Here is a 17,089-nt window from a genome sequence, read left to right on the forward strand (position 1 = left end):
CCCTCCTCGCCATCCATAAGACTCTCAAGACTCACCTATGTCGCAGGCTTGGGGCCATGAGGTCTAGATCCCCGGGCCAATAATTGTGATGTGTGGCTGCAATTTGAATTTGTTTCATTGATTTTTAATATATTGAGTTTTTTAGCTTTTAGTTAATTAGATTTGTCTTCGTATTCACTGTTTTATATTGTATGCTATGAGCCGCCCCGAATCTTCAGAGAGGGGCAGCCTACAAATCTATTAAATAATAATAATAATAATAATAATAATAATAATAATAATAATAAATGCTATTGCTTCCTCCCAAGATCTTCCGTGGGGTTCACCCTGGAGTTTAACAGATGACACACACAGCTATTTTTAAAATACTTTTATTTTTTGTTTTAAATATGAATACAGGACATTACAAAAGGAGAAATCCCCCCCCCAAAAAAACCCTGCTATAAAACCAACCAGGGTCTCCCCGAAATGGGAGGAAGCCCCAGCAAGGCCTCTCCGCCACCCGCCTCCCTCCCTCTCGGCCCGCTGGGTCAGCAGCCCACGTACTGGGGAAACACACGCACGCACGCACGCACGCACACACGCGGGAGGGGGCCCAACGACAAAAAAGAGCATCCAGGCAGCTGTGGAGTCCGGGGGGGGTGTTCCCCACAGTGCCGGCCCCCTCCCCAAATCACGGCCCGTCATCGCAGGAGGGAAGCGCTCGGTTCTGTACAGCTATACAGGCAGTGGCGGTGGGCAGCCCCCCCCTTGGGTCCCCCACCCACCCCAAACAAAGGAGGCTCAGCCCAGTGGGCGCCTTCGCAGGGGAGGAGCCCCCACCCCCCAGTTTTCAGTCGAGAGAAAAATCAGAATAAACAGGAGGGGTGGGAAGCTCCACCAGAAGAGCCTTGACCCAGAATTTGAACTCGGGAGGGAGGGGACGGGAAGGGGGAGGGGGAGTAGAGGATAAGATGCCCCTCCCCCCTGTCCCCCACCCACCACAGACCCAGCCGCCCTGACAGCGCTGGCCCAAAACACAACGGAACGGTCAAGGGTTAAAAAACGTCTCTTGGAAAATTCTCTCTCTGAAAAGTGGGGGGGGGGAATGGACGCTGGGACGCGCGCCCCCCCTTTGCCCACCCCCCATAAAACACACAACTGTGCCCCCCTCAACCTCAGACGATCCCAAGACCCCCTCTCAGCCTCCAGCAGGGCTCAGTCGCAGCCCACCTTCCCTCTCCCGGGCCCCAGAACTCGGATGAAAAGCCAACACAGCCAAGAAGAGGTTAGTCCTCATGAAGGTTCTATTTGAATATACAAAATCCAAAGCACCCTTGAATGGCAGGTCCTCATCGGTGACGACACCCCTCCCCAAAAGCTTGACGGAGGAGTTTTGTCGGGCCAACATCACAGGGTCGGGGTGTGTGTGTGCAAAAAGGGGCCCTTCTCAATGCCCAAAAAACGGGAGGGTCCAGGAGGGGGTTGGCTTTGCGACCCCCACCGGCTGCGATCCAGAAAGAGAGCAGGCAGGGGGCAGAGGAGGAGGAGGGGGGGGTTTCTATTTACAGGGCTCTGGTGTGTCCTTGGCAAAATCTGAGGGAGACCCTCCCCAGCTCTGGGAGGAGAAAAAGACCCCTGGGAGCGGACTCCCCGAGGAAGCAGGTCCAAAAGTGGGGGCCACTCGGAGGGAGCCCCGCTAGCAGAGGAGGAGGAAGGGGGGAGAGGCAGGCCAGAGGAGGGTCCCTTGCAGGAGGAGGAGGAGGAGGAGGAGGAGGAGGAGGAGGAGGGGGACGTGGCTTGCCGCAAGAGGCAGGAGAGTCCGGGGACGACCCCCGGGCCAGGGGCAGCGTGGCACAGCCGCAAGGGTGGCGCAGCCGCTCGGAGGCAGAGAGCACGTCGGGTGGGCAGGCGAGGCGTGGCGAGGGCCGGGCCGGCCGCTCTAGGAGCAGGGCAGGTGCTGCTTGAGGATCTGGCGCGTCTGGGGCGCTATTCTGTCCGGGAAGCGGACTTTGAACTCCACGATCAAGTCTCCGCGCTGGGAGGGCACCTTGGGGAACGGCAGCCCCTCCCCTCGCAGCCGCTTCACCGTGCCCGGCTTGATGATGTCGCCGCAGGGCAGCGGGATGACGCGCCCGTCCACCGTGGGGATGTTGACGGTGCAGCCGCACAGGGCCTGCGAGAGAGGAGGAAGAGGAGGAGAGAAGCCGGGTTAGACGGCCGCAGGAGTAGCCAGAGGGGGTCACCTGAGGTCAGACACACCACAACGTCAAAGGTGGGCAACGACCCGGCAACTTTAGGAACTGGTGGACCACAACTCTCAGAATCCCTGAGGACGACGCCCGGGTGTTGCAGTCCGGAGGTCTTAAAGGTGGTCTCTGTTAATGTGTGAGCCGAGTAATCCTAGTTTACCAAGGTTGTGCACACACCGGAATGTTTAGATTGAGACCAGTTGTGAATTACTACTCAGCCACACTGAGATACGCCAACTTGAATCAAAGTTTACTTTGAGAAATGACATCTCCATACAATCTAAAGTCAAACACATAATAAATCAGAATAACAGTCCCAATGTTTCCAAGTGTTACCGTGATCCTGATAAGATATCAAGCCTAGACACATTTTAGCTATAATACAGGACTACAATACAGAGAGGTTGCAGAGCCAACAGTGAGTAGCTTAGACCAGTGTTTCCCAACCTTGGCAACTTAAAGATTTTTGGACTTCAACTCCCAGAATTCCCCAGCCAGCAAATGGGGAATTCTGGGAGTTGAAGTCCAAATATCTTCAAGTTGCCAAGGTTGGGAAACACTGGCATAGACAAAGAGAAACGAAGAGGGTGACTCAGAGAAATAAGCTAGGAACTCTAGCACCCTCTTGTGGCAGTCTGCAACAACTGCAGCCCCTATATTGCCAACCCAACAGTTAGTAACTGTCTCATTGCACAGCCCTGTGCTATGCCATGCCAGTGGGGAACCCAGAGCAGGGCATGTCGCGTGGCCCTGTCCTCAAGCCCTTCCCAGCCCAATCCCTGGCAAGACCATATCAGGGTGAGTCTCGGTGGCCTCCTGCAGCTCCAGGCCTTGCGGTGGTGGGAGAGGAAGGAGGCAGGACGAGGGGACCAGCCCTCCATGGACTCCAGAGTCTGTCTGGGCAAGGGGTGGGCCGTGCAGGAGCCCCCCAGAGGCCTTCTCCCTTCTCCTGCCTGGGCCGACTTCCAGAAGTGGAAACTTTGCAGTGCTGCTGCTCCTGCCAACCTCCACAAGGCCCAGGAGGCCCAACACAGGGCTATTTTTTGCCCACAGCTGACCCCATCAGCTGCCAAAAAGCGAGCACTGCTGTGACCCAGGTTGGGAAGGGAGAGAGGGAAGGAAGGAAGGGGAGGACAGAAGGAAGGAAAGAAGGGAGGGAGGGAGGGAAGACAGAAGGAAGGAAGGGAGGAAGGAAGGAGAAGAAAGAGGAAGAAGGAAGGGAAGGGAAGGAAAGGAGGAAAGGAAGGAAGGAGGGGAGGAAAGAAGGGAGGGAGGGAGGGAGGGAGGGAGGGAGGGAGGAAGGAAGGAAGGAAGGAAGGAAGGAAGGAAGGAAGGAAGGAAGGAAGGAAGGAAGGAAGGAAGGGACAGTCCCGAGAGATCACGGTCTGGAGCTCACCTCATCCCAAAAGCCCCTGGGAAGACCCTCATACCAACAAACCTCCTGACCCCACCACTGCCCCCATTTTGACCCCCTGGCCTCCAAGGCTCCCTGTGGTGGAATGTGGCCTGGATTCCGAAGAGGGAGGAAGCGCCTTCCGGAGGAGCGAGACACAGCCCAGGTTGGATCCCTTGTGTGGGAGGAAGAGGGTGAGGAAGGTGCCTCTTGAATCCAACCCTCACGGGAGGGTCGGCCTGCTTCAGTTGGGAAGGTTCCATCTACGGGTGAGGAACAATCTTTAAAACTCTGCTTGCGAGACCCACAGTGCACCTTTCTATAGGGCTCCTGAGGGGGATGGGTCCATCCACGTGGGAGAAAGCGAGGGACGGCAGCTCCTCCCTGAGGGCTCCCAGAGTGCCGGTTTTAGGGCGCAAATCGTCTCTTTCAGTTGGGCAAGATTCCGTCTGCAAGGAACAATCCGGGAAAGGGCTTAGAGGTTCTCCAGGCACCTTCCTCGGCTTTTGCAACCGGACGTCTCATTTCTGCCCACCCAAAATGCCCCACGGCTCAAGCCTGCTCCCAAGAAAGGCCTCGCTCTGCCAACGCCGCCTCTCTTCCCTGGGAGCAGAGCCTGTGGGAGGGGGGGGGGAGCCACGGGGGGCCCAGGTGGCAGGAACAGAAGGAAGCGTCTCTCGCACACAAGCGGGAAAAGCCACAGTTTTGGCCACTCTGTTTTGGTGCAGCCACTGAACTCAGAGCCAAGAGTGGGAAAGGGAACAAGCGGGTGGTGAGGGCAGCTTGCACACACTGGTCATTCTTCCTCGGGGTGGAGGGGTCACTTTTTTCTTTACCCAAGGGCTACTTTGGGGGAAAGTAGGACTCTAGGAACCCCATTGGTCCCCTCTGCTTACACCCTGTTAGTACTATGTAAATAAGCAGTTGGGCTTGGCAACAAATAGAATAAGCCAACCATGTATGCTTTTACCTGTATTAGAAGAGTATTTTTTTTATCTTTATAAACTTTTATATAGGTTTAGATTTATTATGTTAAAATAGATATTTTCATTTTATATATTTTCATATATTTTATAGATATGTTTTCTTTCCTATTATTATGATAATGACTTCTACTTCAAGTGGAGCAACTTTAGCTAAATGTTTTATGTTATGTTTGTTATGTTTGTCTTTGAAAATTAATTTTTTTTTTAAAGAACAGTATTGCTTTAAGAGCTAATGTTACAGATGGCCACAAGAGGGAGCTACTCTACACTTGATCTTAGCCAAAAGGCTGAGAAGTATACTGTAGTCACAAAAACAAAAGAAGAAATAGCAGAGAATTTATTACTTACTCTCTGTTATAGCTGTTTTGTTTTTGTGACTATGCTGTAGTTAGTAAAAGCTGTGGGTTCAGTTGATGGTTTATGTATTTGTAAGCTAGAAAATAAGCTTATAGTATTGTATATTTATTGAGATGTATCGACTGATTTATCTGTGTATGAAAAGGAATGTTTCATATAATATTTAATACATTTAATGTATCTGGTTTTAACTATAGTTTTAATCATTAGATTTGTACTGTATTGTTATTGTTGTTGTGAGCCGCCCCAACTCTTCGGAGACGGGCGGCATATAAATCTAATAAATTATTATTATTATTATTATTATTATTATTATTATTATATCATTACTATTATTATTATTATTACTACTACTACTACTAACCCATTACTCGTATCTCTGGCCTATCAGTTGATATCTGTGAGACCTCCACCTTTCCTCTGTGTATGTGTTTCTCTGAGCGCTCTGCACACTCCTTAACACACCCGGAAGCACCAGAGGGAAAGGGGGCCACAATTCACCATTTCTGGGGGGGGGGGTGGACTCTCAACAACCCCTCCCTGCCCAGACTAGAGACCCTTGGCTAAACCCACACGGGTGGGCAAGGGAGACCAAGACAGGCCAGCCTTCTTCTAAAGCACTGGAGACAGTCAGCAACCTTCTCCAACGTGGCCAAGAGAGATCCTGGTTGAAGGTCTTGGTTGAAGCTCTTATCTTGGCCACACTGGAGACGGCGGCTGATTCAGGTCTCCCGGCTTAGAAACATAGAAACATAGAAGATGGACAGCAGAAATAGACCTCCTGGCCCATCTAGTCTGCCCTTATACTATTTCCTGTATTTTATCTTAGGATGGATCTATGTTTATCCCAGGCAGGTTTCAATTCAGTGACTGTGGATTGAGCAACCACATCTGCTGGAAGTTTGTTTGAAGCATCTACTACTCTTTCAGTCAAGTAATATTTTCTCACGTTGCTTTTGATCTTTCCCCCAACTGACCTCAGATTGTGTCCCCTTGTCCTTGTGTTCACTTTCCTATTAAAAACACTTCTCTCTTGAAACCTTATTTTTAACCTTGTCTGAAAAGACCTCAACAGGCTGGAACCTTTTTTTGTTAAGGAATCGCCCACAAGAATTTTGATAAAAGCCAATTATACTTAATCCTACATCTAACGACAACAGCAGGAACAGCACTGGCATCGTATTGGGAAAATGCAAAGATTCTTACTGAGGAAGATATAATGGAAGAAAATAACAGCGTGCGCAGGAATGGAGAGCCCCTAACCCAAGCCCTGGAAAACACAGATGAGCTAGAGGACCCCAGTTGTTGGGATAGGTTCTGTGATTGGATAAAGAAAAGGAAGAAGCACAGACAGGGAGTTAATAAACGTTAGAAAACGTGGAGAGCAAATGTCAGAGCTTCAGTCATAAAAGGAAGGGAAAGAAAACACCTGAACACTGCTGTGATTTGATGTATATTATGTAAATATAATTTATGTAATAGAAAATAAGTACTATTAGAATTGTACGTTACAAATTGTCCAACTTTTTAAAAAATGTTTTTGGTGTTTCGTCGTTCATGTCATGTGTGTGATAAATAAAGTATTTTTAATCATAATTTTTTTAAAAACCATGCTGGTCCAAGAGACCACTGGACTTTCTGGCTTTTCCCTGAAGACCTTTCGCTTCCCCTCCATGGAGCTTCACAGGAAACTCTTCAAAGGAAACTCGGAAAGTCCAGTTGCCACTTGAAAAAGCACCTCGGCCTGCCAGCCTCTGTTCCTCGCTCCTGCACTCTTCACATCTCTGGCCCAGAGGGTCACTAGTCCCTCACACAGGAGACAAAGTGCTGGGTCCCCCAACCCTTGGACCCTCTGCTCTTTCCCCACGTGACGCAGGAGATGCACAAAGAAACTGAGCTGAGGCCCAGGAAAGCTAACAGAGAGACAAAGCCGTTGTCCTCAACGTCACTCCTCAATGAGTTCCATCAACTTATTTATTTCTTGTGGTGGTTGGCTCACAACCAGGCTCTCTGGCCACGGACTTTGAGCCAGGGACGTCTAGGCACGGCCGGCCTGTGTGGCTGCGGGAGGAGTCAGAGGATGAGCCGGAGGAAGAGGGAGAGTCTGGGGGGGAGGAGCCTACAGAGGCTGTAGATCCCCCAACTGGGGCTTTGCCAGCGTCTGGGGAGAAGGAAGAGGAGATAAGGGATCCGATCCTGAATGTACGGGTGAGAAGGGTGCAGGGGAGGCAGGAGCAGTTACGGAGGCTCAGAAAGAGGAAGTGAGCTCAGCTGTGCATAACCTGCATTCCCAGAGACTAGATAAGGGGAGGAATTGCAAGGGGCTTCTTGCAAAAAGCCAACGTTTGTGCCTCTGGAGGAGAAAAGCCTGTGAAGAGCATTTTGCCTGACAGACCTGGAATTCAGTGTTGGACATTTATAGGGTTAACCTTGTGAGTAGACTTTTGGCTGGGAAGCAAGTGTGTGTGCTGTTATCTTTTTGGCAAAGGAAGAGACATTGCTTAAATTTTTTAACCATCTAGTCCAGGGGTAGGCAAAGTTGGCTCTTCTGTGACATGTGGACTTCAACTCCCAGAATTCCTGAGCTAGCATGATTGGCTCAGGAATTCTGGGAGTCGAAGTCCCCAAGTCATAGAAGAACCCACTTTGCCTAACCCTGGTCTAGTAAAAAGAACTCTTATTTTATTTTGAAAGTTGTGTGTGTGTGTTGCGGCCAAGACAGAACATTTATAAGTCAAATGTCCGAACTGCCCTGTGTCCTCCTCCCCCCACCGGCTGCAAGCCAAGGACCCACCTCTTTAAGACTGATCATGGCCGTGTAGATGATGTTTGTCCCGTCGCGGCGGAAGTGGCCGTGCGGCTTGTCCTTCAGGACGAAGACAATGTCGGCCGGGATGTTGTCCGGGGTGGCGTCTCCTTCCTTGGGGAAGGTGATCTTGGTGCCTTCCTTCCAGCCGCGCTTGATGATGATGTTCAGGATCTTGTCCTCCGCCCGCACCGTCCGCCCGTCCGGGTTCAGCCGCCGCCGGGTGATCTTCATCCGCTTCGTGGCCCCGTGGTAGATTTCCTCCAGAGAAACCTTCAGCTCGTGGATCACGGGTGGGTCCTGCACCTTCCGGCGCATGGGGATGGGCTCCGGGTGCCGCCGATGGAGCCCGTTCACGCCGTTGAAGCCGAAGCGGCTGAACGCGCTAAAGGGGTCGTCACTGTCGTCATCGAGGTCCATGTCCTCGTGGTCAAAGCCGTTGAAGACCCTGGAACGGCTGCTGCTGAAGAAAAGGTCGAAGGGGTTGGAGCCCCCAAAGAAGGAGGCGAAGGTGGCATGTGGGTCTCCGTGGAAGGTGTAGTGGAAGGTGTTGCCAGAAGGGCCCGAGGGACCACCACCCGTCTTGAGTCCTGGAAGAGACCAAAGGGAAGAAGAGCCGTCAGCGGAGGCTGTTCTCTCTGGACGGGTCAACGGTCAGAAATAAAAACAAAAGCCACACACACACTTTCGGAAGTTGATCATAGACAAAATCTATTGGTAAAACAAGTGCATGCAATAAACTGGTTAACTCTAAAGAATTCTGTATAGAGCGTTGGTGAGACCCCATTTGGAATAATACTGTGTCCAGTTCTGGAGACCTCGCCTACAAAAATAAATTGATCAAATTGAGGGGGTCCAAAGACGGGCTACAAAAATGGTGGAAGGTCATAAGCATAAAACAGACCAGGAAAGACTTCATGGACTCTATCTGTGTAGTCTGGAGGACAGAAGGAAAAGGGGGGACATGATCGAAACATTTAAATATGTCAAAGGGTCCAACAAGGCTCAGGAGGGGAGTGTTTTTAATAGGAAAGGGAACGAGAAAGAGGAGTAGATGCTTAGAACAAACTTCCAGCAGACGTGGTTGGTCAATCCACAGGAACTGAATTTAAACATGCCTGAGATAAACATAGATCCATCCTAAGATAAAATACAGGAAATAGTATAAAGGCAGACAAGATGGACCATGAGGTCTTTTTCTGCCGTCCATCTTCTTTGTTTCTATGCTGGCAGCGCTCCCACCTAATGAGCCAGAGACAAGAGAAGTCCAGGCTGCAAGCCAGAGAGTCATTAATCTCAGTCCTTGAAATGTTTCTGGCAGTTTGACCAAAACTTACAACTCAGCAAAGCTTTACAAAACATGGGATGAGAAAGATCCGGAAGCAGAGGGTGCTCTCAGCTTCGAGTCTCCAACCGCCCTGATACAAACGTTGTTCGCCATGCCCACTTATCCTCAGATTGTCCCTTATATACTGACAAGGCGTGGCCAAGTGTCCCATAGAGCTACTAATGCCACGAACCTCTCTCCTTTCCAGATACTCGTGTCTAGACACCGTCCTTCTAACTCTGGCATCTAACAGGAGGGCCTCCTCCTCCTCTGACTCACTCAATACCATAACTGGGGGTGCTACAGTCTCTGGTGGGCCCCCAGTCTCTAACTCCCCCTCACTCTCAGACTCGGGGGTCAAGGACGCAGGCCTAGGATACCAATACCTTTCCCTCTCCTGGTTCTCGAAATCCGTGTCCAGCTGAGGTGGACGTGGACCACTCACAACAGAGGAGACGTAGAACAGTGATTCCACCTTGGACCTTCAGCCAAGAAGAGTCACGGCCTTTGCCCACCAACAGTCCTCACGATCCGGGGGGCAGAAGCAGGGCCCAGCCTCAACTCTGCCCTTAAAGCCTGGCCCATGTTGGGAGGGCAGCCCCAGAACCTGCTTTGGCCCTTGACCGCCAAGGGCCCGTCTTGGACACAAGGATTGAACAAACTTTTGGGATGGTTGCCTGTCTAACAAAAAAGTTGGAAGGTCTTCAAGTCCAGCCCCCGTGAACCATTTCAGACAAATAAACAAGGACTAGGGGTGAAATGATGGACATGTTCCAATGTTTGAGGGGCTGTCATAGAGAAGAGGAAGGGGTGTCAACCTATTCTCCAAAGTCCCTGAAGACAGGACAGGAAACATTGGAGGCAACTGATCAAGGAAAGAAGCAACCTGGAATGAAAGGGAGGGGTTTCCTGGCACGTAGAGCAATTAACCAGAGGAACGACTTGCCACAGGAAATGGTGGGTACTCCAACACTGGGAGATTTTTTTTTATTTTATAAATCTTTTTATTAATTTTCATAAAAGGACGCACAAACTTACAAACATTAAACATATAGTTTGGGGAGGTATCCTCCCCACTTATCTCAAAAGTGTAAATGCAGATATAGAAAAAAGAATACAAAATTGAATACATAGTTGAATACTAATACATAAAAAAATAGCTAATAATAGATTTAAAAAAAAACTAGTAACAAGTAATTTAAACTAAGATAAAATCAAACATTCTTCTCATCTTATTACTATTGTATATATAAACTAATTCTAGTACCATTGTTTAAAAAAAAAACACAAATATATATGGTTGAGATTTGTTTTTAACACTGGGAGATTTTAAGGGGAGACTGGACAGCCCCTTGTCTCAATTATAACAGGGTCTCCTGCTTGAGGAGGGGGTTAAGAGCCGGGGTGGTGCAGTGGTTAGAGTGCAGCACTGCAGGTAACTGCTAGCTGTAGTTCAGCAGTTCAAATCTCCCCATCGGCTCCAGGTTGACTCAGCCTTCCATCCTTTCGAGGTGGGTCAAATGAGGACCCAGATTTTGGGGGGGCAAACAGGCTGTAAACACTTAAAGAGGGCTGTAAAAGCACGGTGAAGTGATAGCTAAGTCTACATGCTATTGCTATATGGATTAAAAGTCCTCTATGGTCCTTTCCATCTTGTTTCTGATGGTTTGTGTGTAAATCATTTGGCTGATCTGTGTTTTGTAGCACAGGGGTCAAGACTGAAGACTACGGACCCCTCCTGGCTCCACCCCGCGGCTATTTCGGACAGGGGAGGCTGACCATGTGGGTCCAAGCTAGTCGGACTCTAAGGAAACCTTCTGCAAGGACCAAGGTCAATTGAAGAGGTGGCTCCGTCCAGAGAAGAACCCCAGTCCCCTGGAGCTCCAGGCACAGGCCCTGCAGGACATTCTCTGCCCAATCCCCAAAGGAGGCGGGGGGGCAAGGCCGGAGATCTTCACTTTTCACACCTTCCTGTTTGTCCTTCAATTTGGGGCCGGCCTGGAGACCTGGTCCTTTGCGCAGGCACCCAGAAGACCCCCCTGGAGCACTGACACAGAGGCTTCCTCCTCCCTGCATTGAGGGGGGCTCTCTCCCCCTCTACAAGGCACCCTTTTGCCGCACGAATCCCAGCGACCAGTTAGGTCCCACAGAGTTGGCCTTCTCCGGGTCCCGTCAACTAAACAATGTCGTTTGGCGGGACCCAGGGGAAGAGCCTTCTCTGTGGCGGCCCCGACCCTTTGGAATCAACTCCCCCCAGATATCAGAGTTGCCCCCACCCTCCTAGCCTTTCGTAAGCTCCTTAAAACCCACCTCTGTCGTCAGGCATGGGGGAATTGACATGTTCCTTCCCCCTAGGCTTATAAAATTTGTGTATGGTACGCTAGTGTGTATGATTGGTTTTTAACTTGTGGTGTTCTTAAAATTAATTTAATATTGGATTTGTCTTGTATTGCTGTTGCTGTGAGCCGCCCCGAGTCTGCGGAGAGGGGCGGCATACAAATCTGATTAAACTTTAAACTTTAAACCCCCAGATCCAAATTAGCCTGTGAGATGACCCCAAAGGCAGAGCTGAAGGAGCAGCCAGCCCAGCCCTGAGGGGCAGTCGGAACCCGAATGGAGCTGGAAGGGACTTTGGAGGTCTTCTAGTCCAGCCTCCTCCTCAAGCAGGAGACCCTAGACCAGGGATGGCTCTTGTGCTTCCCCCAAGCATTCGTACCCCCTGACCACAACCCCCTCCAGCCCCCACGTGGGTGCACAGGCCTCTTTCAAATAACGGCCAAATGGGCAAACCGGAAGTCCATTTTTCCAAACTTCCGGTTTGCCCGTTGTGCTGTTTTTTGCCCTCTGGAAGCTCTGGGGAGCTTCCCTGGAGCCCTTCCCCAAAGCCTAAAACCATCATGCTAGCATGCGCATGCCTTGCGTGCCCTCTGATATGGCTCTGTGTGCCACCTGTGGGATGTGTGCCATGGGTTTGCCCTCATGGCCCTAGACCAGTGATGGTGAACCTACGGCACAGGTGGCACACGGAGCCATATCTGCAGGCACAGGATCCATTGCCCTAGCTCAGCTCCAGTGTGCATGTGTGTGCCGGCCAGCTGATTTTTGGCTCGCATGGAGGCTCCGGGGGGGTGGGGGAGGGCGTTTTTATCCTCCTTTGGCTCCCGTGAAGCCTTTGGAGCCTGGGGAAGGCGAAACACGAGCCTACTGGGCCCCCCAGAAGTCGGGAAAGAGGCTGTTTCCGGCCTCCAGGGGGCTCCAGGGAGTGGGGGGAAGTGTTTTTGCTCTCTCCAGGCATTGAAATATGGGTGTGGGCACTCGGGCACATGTGATAGTACCTGTCCACGCTCTTCTGGCATCGGAGGAAAAAAAGGTTGGCCATCACTGCCCTAGACCATTTCACTCAAGTGGCTCTCCAGCCTCTTCTTAAATCACTCAGTGATGGAGCCCCTACAATATCTGGTGGCAAGCAGTTCCCTTGGCTAATTGTCCTCACTGTCTCCTGAATTCCTGGTTCCTTCTCTCCTGCCTTAGTTTCTATTTGTTCTTCTGTTCTTCCTGCCAGCCCAGCCCTGCTGCCTATTTAAAAAGGGGGGGGGGGTGTCTTCCCCCCAGATTCTCAGGGCAAGCAGGGGGCAGAAGGCCAGGAGGGAGATGGGGGGGCAGCCTTTTCTGGACGCTTGTCTGACCAGCTGCCCCACAGCTGTTGGTTTACAATCACAGCAGCCCTTGCGGTCGGAGGGGAGAGGGCTTGTCTGGAAAAGGGGGAGGGCTAAAGGGAGGGGAGGGGCGGCCCCTAACTCCCACTTTGGGGCCAAAATGTTTCCTCCCCCCCCCCATGGGCCTTCTCTGATTAACAGGCTAAATTCCCCCTTTAACTCTGACTCCTTGCTGAGCTCACCCCCCTTCCTTGTGAATGGACCGGTCAGGGGAGCAATGAGGCCTTGTCACTCACTGCCCTGGCAGAATTAGGAGGCCCACTCAGCCGCCAGAGCAAAGGGCTTCTTTATTTTTAGACCCTGATGGAGGCGGGAGGCCCCCCACCCACCCAAACCTCCCCAAGGGACAGGACCACTCTGCTTGCCCCCCACCCCCAAAAGGCCAGGAGCAGACAAAAGGGAAACTAGAGGCCCCAGAGGGAAGGGTCATCTCCCCCCTCCCCCCCCAGACCTTGGCTGCTGCCCTCCCTGTTCTTTGAAACTGCCCCCCCTCCTGCAAAGCAGGGGGGGCACAGATATTTGCCCCCTGACTCAAAAGAGGAGCCTTGGATTCTTTTGCAAGGGAGGGAGATTCCAGGACAGGCCGTTCTTTAGCCCAGATGAAGAAGTCCAGAACTATTTGGCCACTCAGTCCTCTCCCGACCCCCGAAAAAAAATTATTTATTTAATTGATGGCTTTTTTCGCTGGGCTCCGGAGTGATTCCCAGCTCCTGGGTAACAACAACACAAACAGAGCTGCCAAAACTTGTGGCGCTGCCAAACGGCCCAGGATAGCTTACGAAAGGATGACTAAAATTGGGAAAGGCTCTTCGGGTCCAAACACACAACACACACACACACACACACACACAGAGTGAGAGCAGCAGCAGCAGCAGCATGGACTGAAAAGGAAGAGAAGCCACCGCCTCCCTTGGACCCAACGTGCAAAGACCCCCCCCCCCCGGAGAAGGAATCGGGGGCCCTGAGAAAGTCCTGTCCAGGGACCCCAGGTGGAAGGGATCGGCATCTGTGCTCCCCCAAACCTCAAGAGCCCCCCCTCACCTGGCAGTCAATTGGGAGGGGGGATAACTGGCCAGGGAGAGGTTTTGGGGGGCCACCAAAGACCCCGAGGGCCCCGCTTACCCTCCTCTCCGTACTGGTCGTAGACGGCCCTCTTCTTGGGGTCGCTGAGCACGTCGTAGGCCTCGGCAATCTCCTTGAACTTGTCCTCCGCATGGGGGTCCTTGTTCTTGTCCGGGTGGTACCGCAGGGCCATTTTGCGGTAGGCCTTCTTGATCTCATCCTCGTTGGCCCCCGACTGGATGCCCAGGGCCTTGTAGTAGTCCTTCCCCATGGCCGAGACGGGGGCAACTGCCGACTCCTTGTTCCTGCGCCAGGGAGGGGAGAGACCCAGATCAACGGGCGAGAGGAGCAGGGAGGGGCGTCACCGGGGGAGCTGGCATCCGAAGGGCACCACGTCAGCCCTGCCTGGACAGCCCTATTCCCTGCCCCCTGGCCCACTGAGAGGCGGGAAGGCAGGAAGAGCAGCCCGGACCCTGGGAGCCTCTGCGAGCCATCGCCACTTTCCCCGGCGGCAGCAGGCAGGCAGGCAGGCAGGGAAAGCCTCCGAGCCAGGAGAGAGAGAGAGAGAGGGAGACGGCGGCAGACTGCCGTACACGAGCTTTTCCTCGAGCGAGCGGGAGTTCACGCAGGGACACGTCCCCAGCCTGTACCGCCGGAGACGGCAGAGGATGGAGCTGTTAGACGGAGACATCTTGCAACGACGGTGGCGAGCTATTTTTAAAGAACTCCCAAAGGAGAGAGCCCGCCAGCCCACGGAAGGACGGCTGCGACTGGGGCATCCCGAGGCCCCCAGAGGTGCTGCTGGCCCAGGGCCAGACAAGGTCCGACCACCACCTCCGCCCAGGCCGGCCGAGGCTGCTTGTTGGGGTTGAGGCTGCCTTGCTGACCACCTCTGGAGACCCTCAAGTCAAACCCAGCTGTGCCCCCATCCCCAGCTGCAGGGTGGCCCTCAATCTCCCCCTCCTCTCTCTCCCTCGTGGGGGCACCAGAGGTCAGAAAGGGCCCCCCAAAAAAGCTGGGTTTGAGAAATTTGGAAGGGGGGGAACAAGCCAGACACACAAAGGCGCACGGACCCCTCTGGCTGCCCACAGTACAGCTCTCGATGCTGTTTTGTCCCTCTCGGACCCATCCATCCCCCCCTCCATCAAATGACCTGCCCCACTGTCACTTTCCAGCTGAGACTGGGGATGATGGGTGCTGGAATCCATCCCTGGGGCAAAGGGAGCGAGCCAAGCCATCCTCGGTGGGGATCCCACTCTCACCAAGCGGCCCCCACCCGTGCCTGGACCGGAGCCTCTGGGGTCCCCAGCAGATGCCCAGGCGGGGGGGGGACCTGGGTGCCTGCCCCCCCTCCTGAGCCCCAGCTGCCCGGGGGAGGCAGCGAGTGACGCCAGCAGCGCTGCTGACACAGAAAGCCAGAATCCCCGAAGTTCAGCGATGAGATCAGGAGCCATAAATAGCCGCGCGGGCAGGTGGGCAGCGGGGGGGGGGGAACACACGCGGGGGGGGGGTATCTCCGAGTGGGCACCGACAAGGACGGGGGGGGCACGGCTCGGCGGCCCGGGAAAAGGCGACCCCCGCTCCCCCGCCAAGCCCCGCTGAGCCCCTCCCACCCGACGGCTCCCGCCCCGATGGGCATCGTCCCCCTCAACCCCCCCCCCGCCTGGACAGCAGGCAAGCGCCGCTGGAAAGGAGCCCCCCCAAAAAATCTTCAGTCCATTGGAAAGACAGCCGCCCCCCTTCCATTTCTCCCACCCGCGGGGGCCCCTCGAGGGCAGCGGTTCGGTCCTGTGCGGGTGCGGGGAGAGGCGGGCGCCCGACCTCTCCAGGCGGCTCCAGAAGAGCAGGTCGGCGGGCACGGCTGGGCGGCCGGGGAAAAGGCGACCTTCCCTCCGGCCGGAGCCCCCGCCCCAGCCCCGCTGCGCCCCTCTTGGTGGGTCCCCCGCCCCGATGGGCAACGTCCCACAGGCGCCGCCCGGACTCCCCCCCCCGCGCCCCCAAACTTCAGCCCATTGGAAAGACGGACGCCCCGCTATTTCCCCCACCCGCGGGGCCCCTCGAGGGCAGCGGTCCGGTTCGGGTGCGGGGCGAGCACGGCTGGGCGGCCGGGGAAAAGGCGACACCCCTCCCGCCGCCGACCCAGCCCCGCGGCGCCCCCTTGGTGGGTCCCCACTCGGCATGGTCCCTCCCGCCGGGGCAGCAGCCGCTCCCCAGTATCTCGCCCGTCAAGCGCCGCTGGGACCGAGCCCCCCCCACTTCCCCCCCGCGGGGCCCCTGGAGGGCAGCGGTCCGGTCCCGTCCGTGTACGGGGCGAGGCGGGGGGGGCGTCGCGCTACCTGTCGAGGCGGCTCCAGAAGAGCAGGACGGCGGGCATGGCGGAGCGGCGGCGAGCGCGGCAGGCGAGGAAGATGCCGAGAAGCGCGTCCGCCGCCCCCGCCCAGCGCCGCAGCCGCCCCGCCCTCGCCCCCGCCCCCCGCTCCCCCCCCCCGACGGCACCTGCCCGGCCCAACGGCCCCCCCGCTCCTCCCTCCCGCCGCCGCCACTCACCGCCCGCGCCTGGCCTGCCTCCGCCGCCGCCTCCCGCTCGGCCGAGCCGGGGCAACTAGCGGAGCGGGAGCCCGCCCTCGCCTAGCAACCGCGCGCCCCGCCCCGCCCCCGCCGCCCTATTGGCTTCGGGCGCCGCCCGTCTCCCCACGGCGCCCATTCCCTTTGCAGGAGAGGGGAAGGCCGAGCCGGCCACGCCCACCCCCCTACGCCCGCCTCCGGAGAAGGAGCCCATTGGCTTCGCCCGCCGGCGGCCCCGCCCATTCTCCGCTGGCATTGGTTTCTAGGAGACGACGGGGGGGCGCGAGAGGCGCGCGGCCCTTCCCTCCCCGCGCCGCTTCCCATTGGCTGCCGGCGCTCCGCTTTGACTTCCGAAGGAAAGCCCCACGGGATCCTTCTGGAAGCCCCGTGACGTCACAAAGGCGGCGGAGGGGGGCCCGCCTCCACAGAGGGCGGGGCTTCAGGCCACGTGGAAGAGTCGCGCTCCGCCCCCCGCCCGCCCCGATCCTGGCTTGTTTGATAGGGATGGTGGCTTGCGCCTGTTAATAAGCAGGGATCGCCCGCGTTCTCCGGCCCCGCCCGGCTGGATTCCTTAGATCTCCCTTGGGTCACCTGATAAAAATGGGTAGAACCTGAGGCCTAGTGGTTAGAACCTTTAACCCAGGTT

The 17,089-nt window shown here is 54.8% G+C and overlaps 1 protein-coding gene across 2 annotated transcripts; it reads right to left on the reverse strand.

Annotated features, from left to right (window-relative positions):
* Positions 1-355: 355 nt before the first annotated feature.
* On the reverse strand, positions 356-16,556 carry DNAJB5 (DnaJ heat shock protein family (Hsp40) member B5). Of its 2 annotated transcripts, none has more exons than XM_070743670.1 (4): positions 16,426-16,556; positions 13,939-14,183; positions 7,762-8,363; positions 356-2,155 (listed from the first exon to the last, which is right to left on the reverse strand). In XM_070743670.1, the coding sequence occupies exons 2-4, from the start codon at positions 14,147-14,149 to the stop codon at positions 1,922-1,924; spliced, it is 1,047 nt and encodes a 348-aa protein (XP_070599771.1). In that variant the 5' UTR covers positions 14,150-14,183; positions 16,426-16,556; the 3' UTR covers positions 356-1,921. The 2 variants fall into 2 exon arrangements, with proteins under 2 accessions (XP_070599771.1, XP_070599769.1); XM_070743668.1 differs by lacking the exon at positions 16,426-16,556 and adding an exon at positions 16,215-16,328.
* Positions 16,557-17,089: the final 533 nt, after the last annotated feature.

This window comes from Erythrolamprus reginae, chromosome 2 (assembly GCF_031021105.1).
Source record: "Erythrolamprus reginae isolate rEryReg1 chromosome 2, rEryReg1.hap1, whole genome shotgun sequence".
Classification (NCBI taxonomy): domain Eukaryota; kingdom Metazoa; phylum Chordata; class Lepidosauria; order Squamata; family Dipsadidae; genus Erythrolamprus; species Erythrolamprus reginae.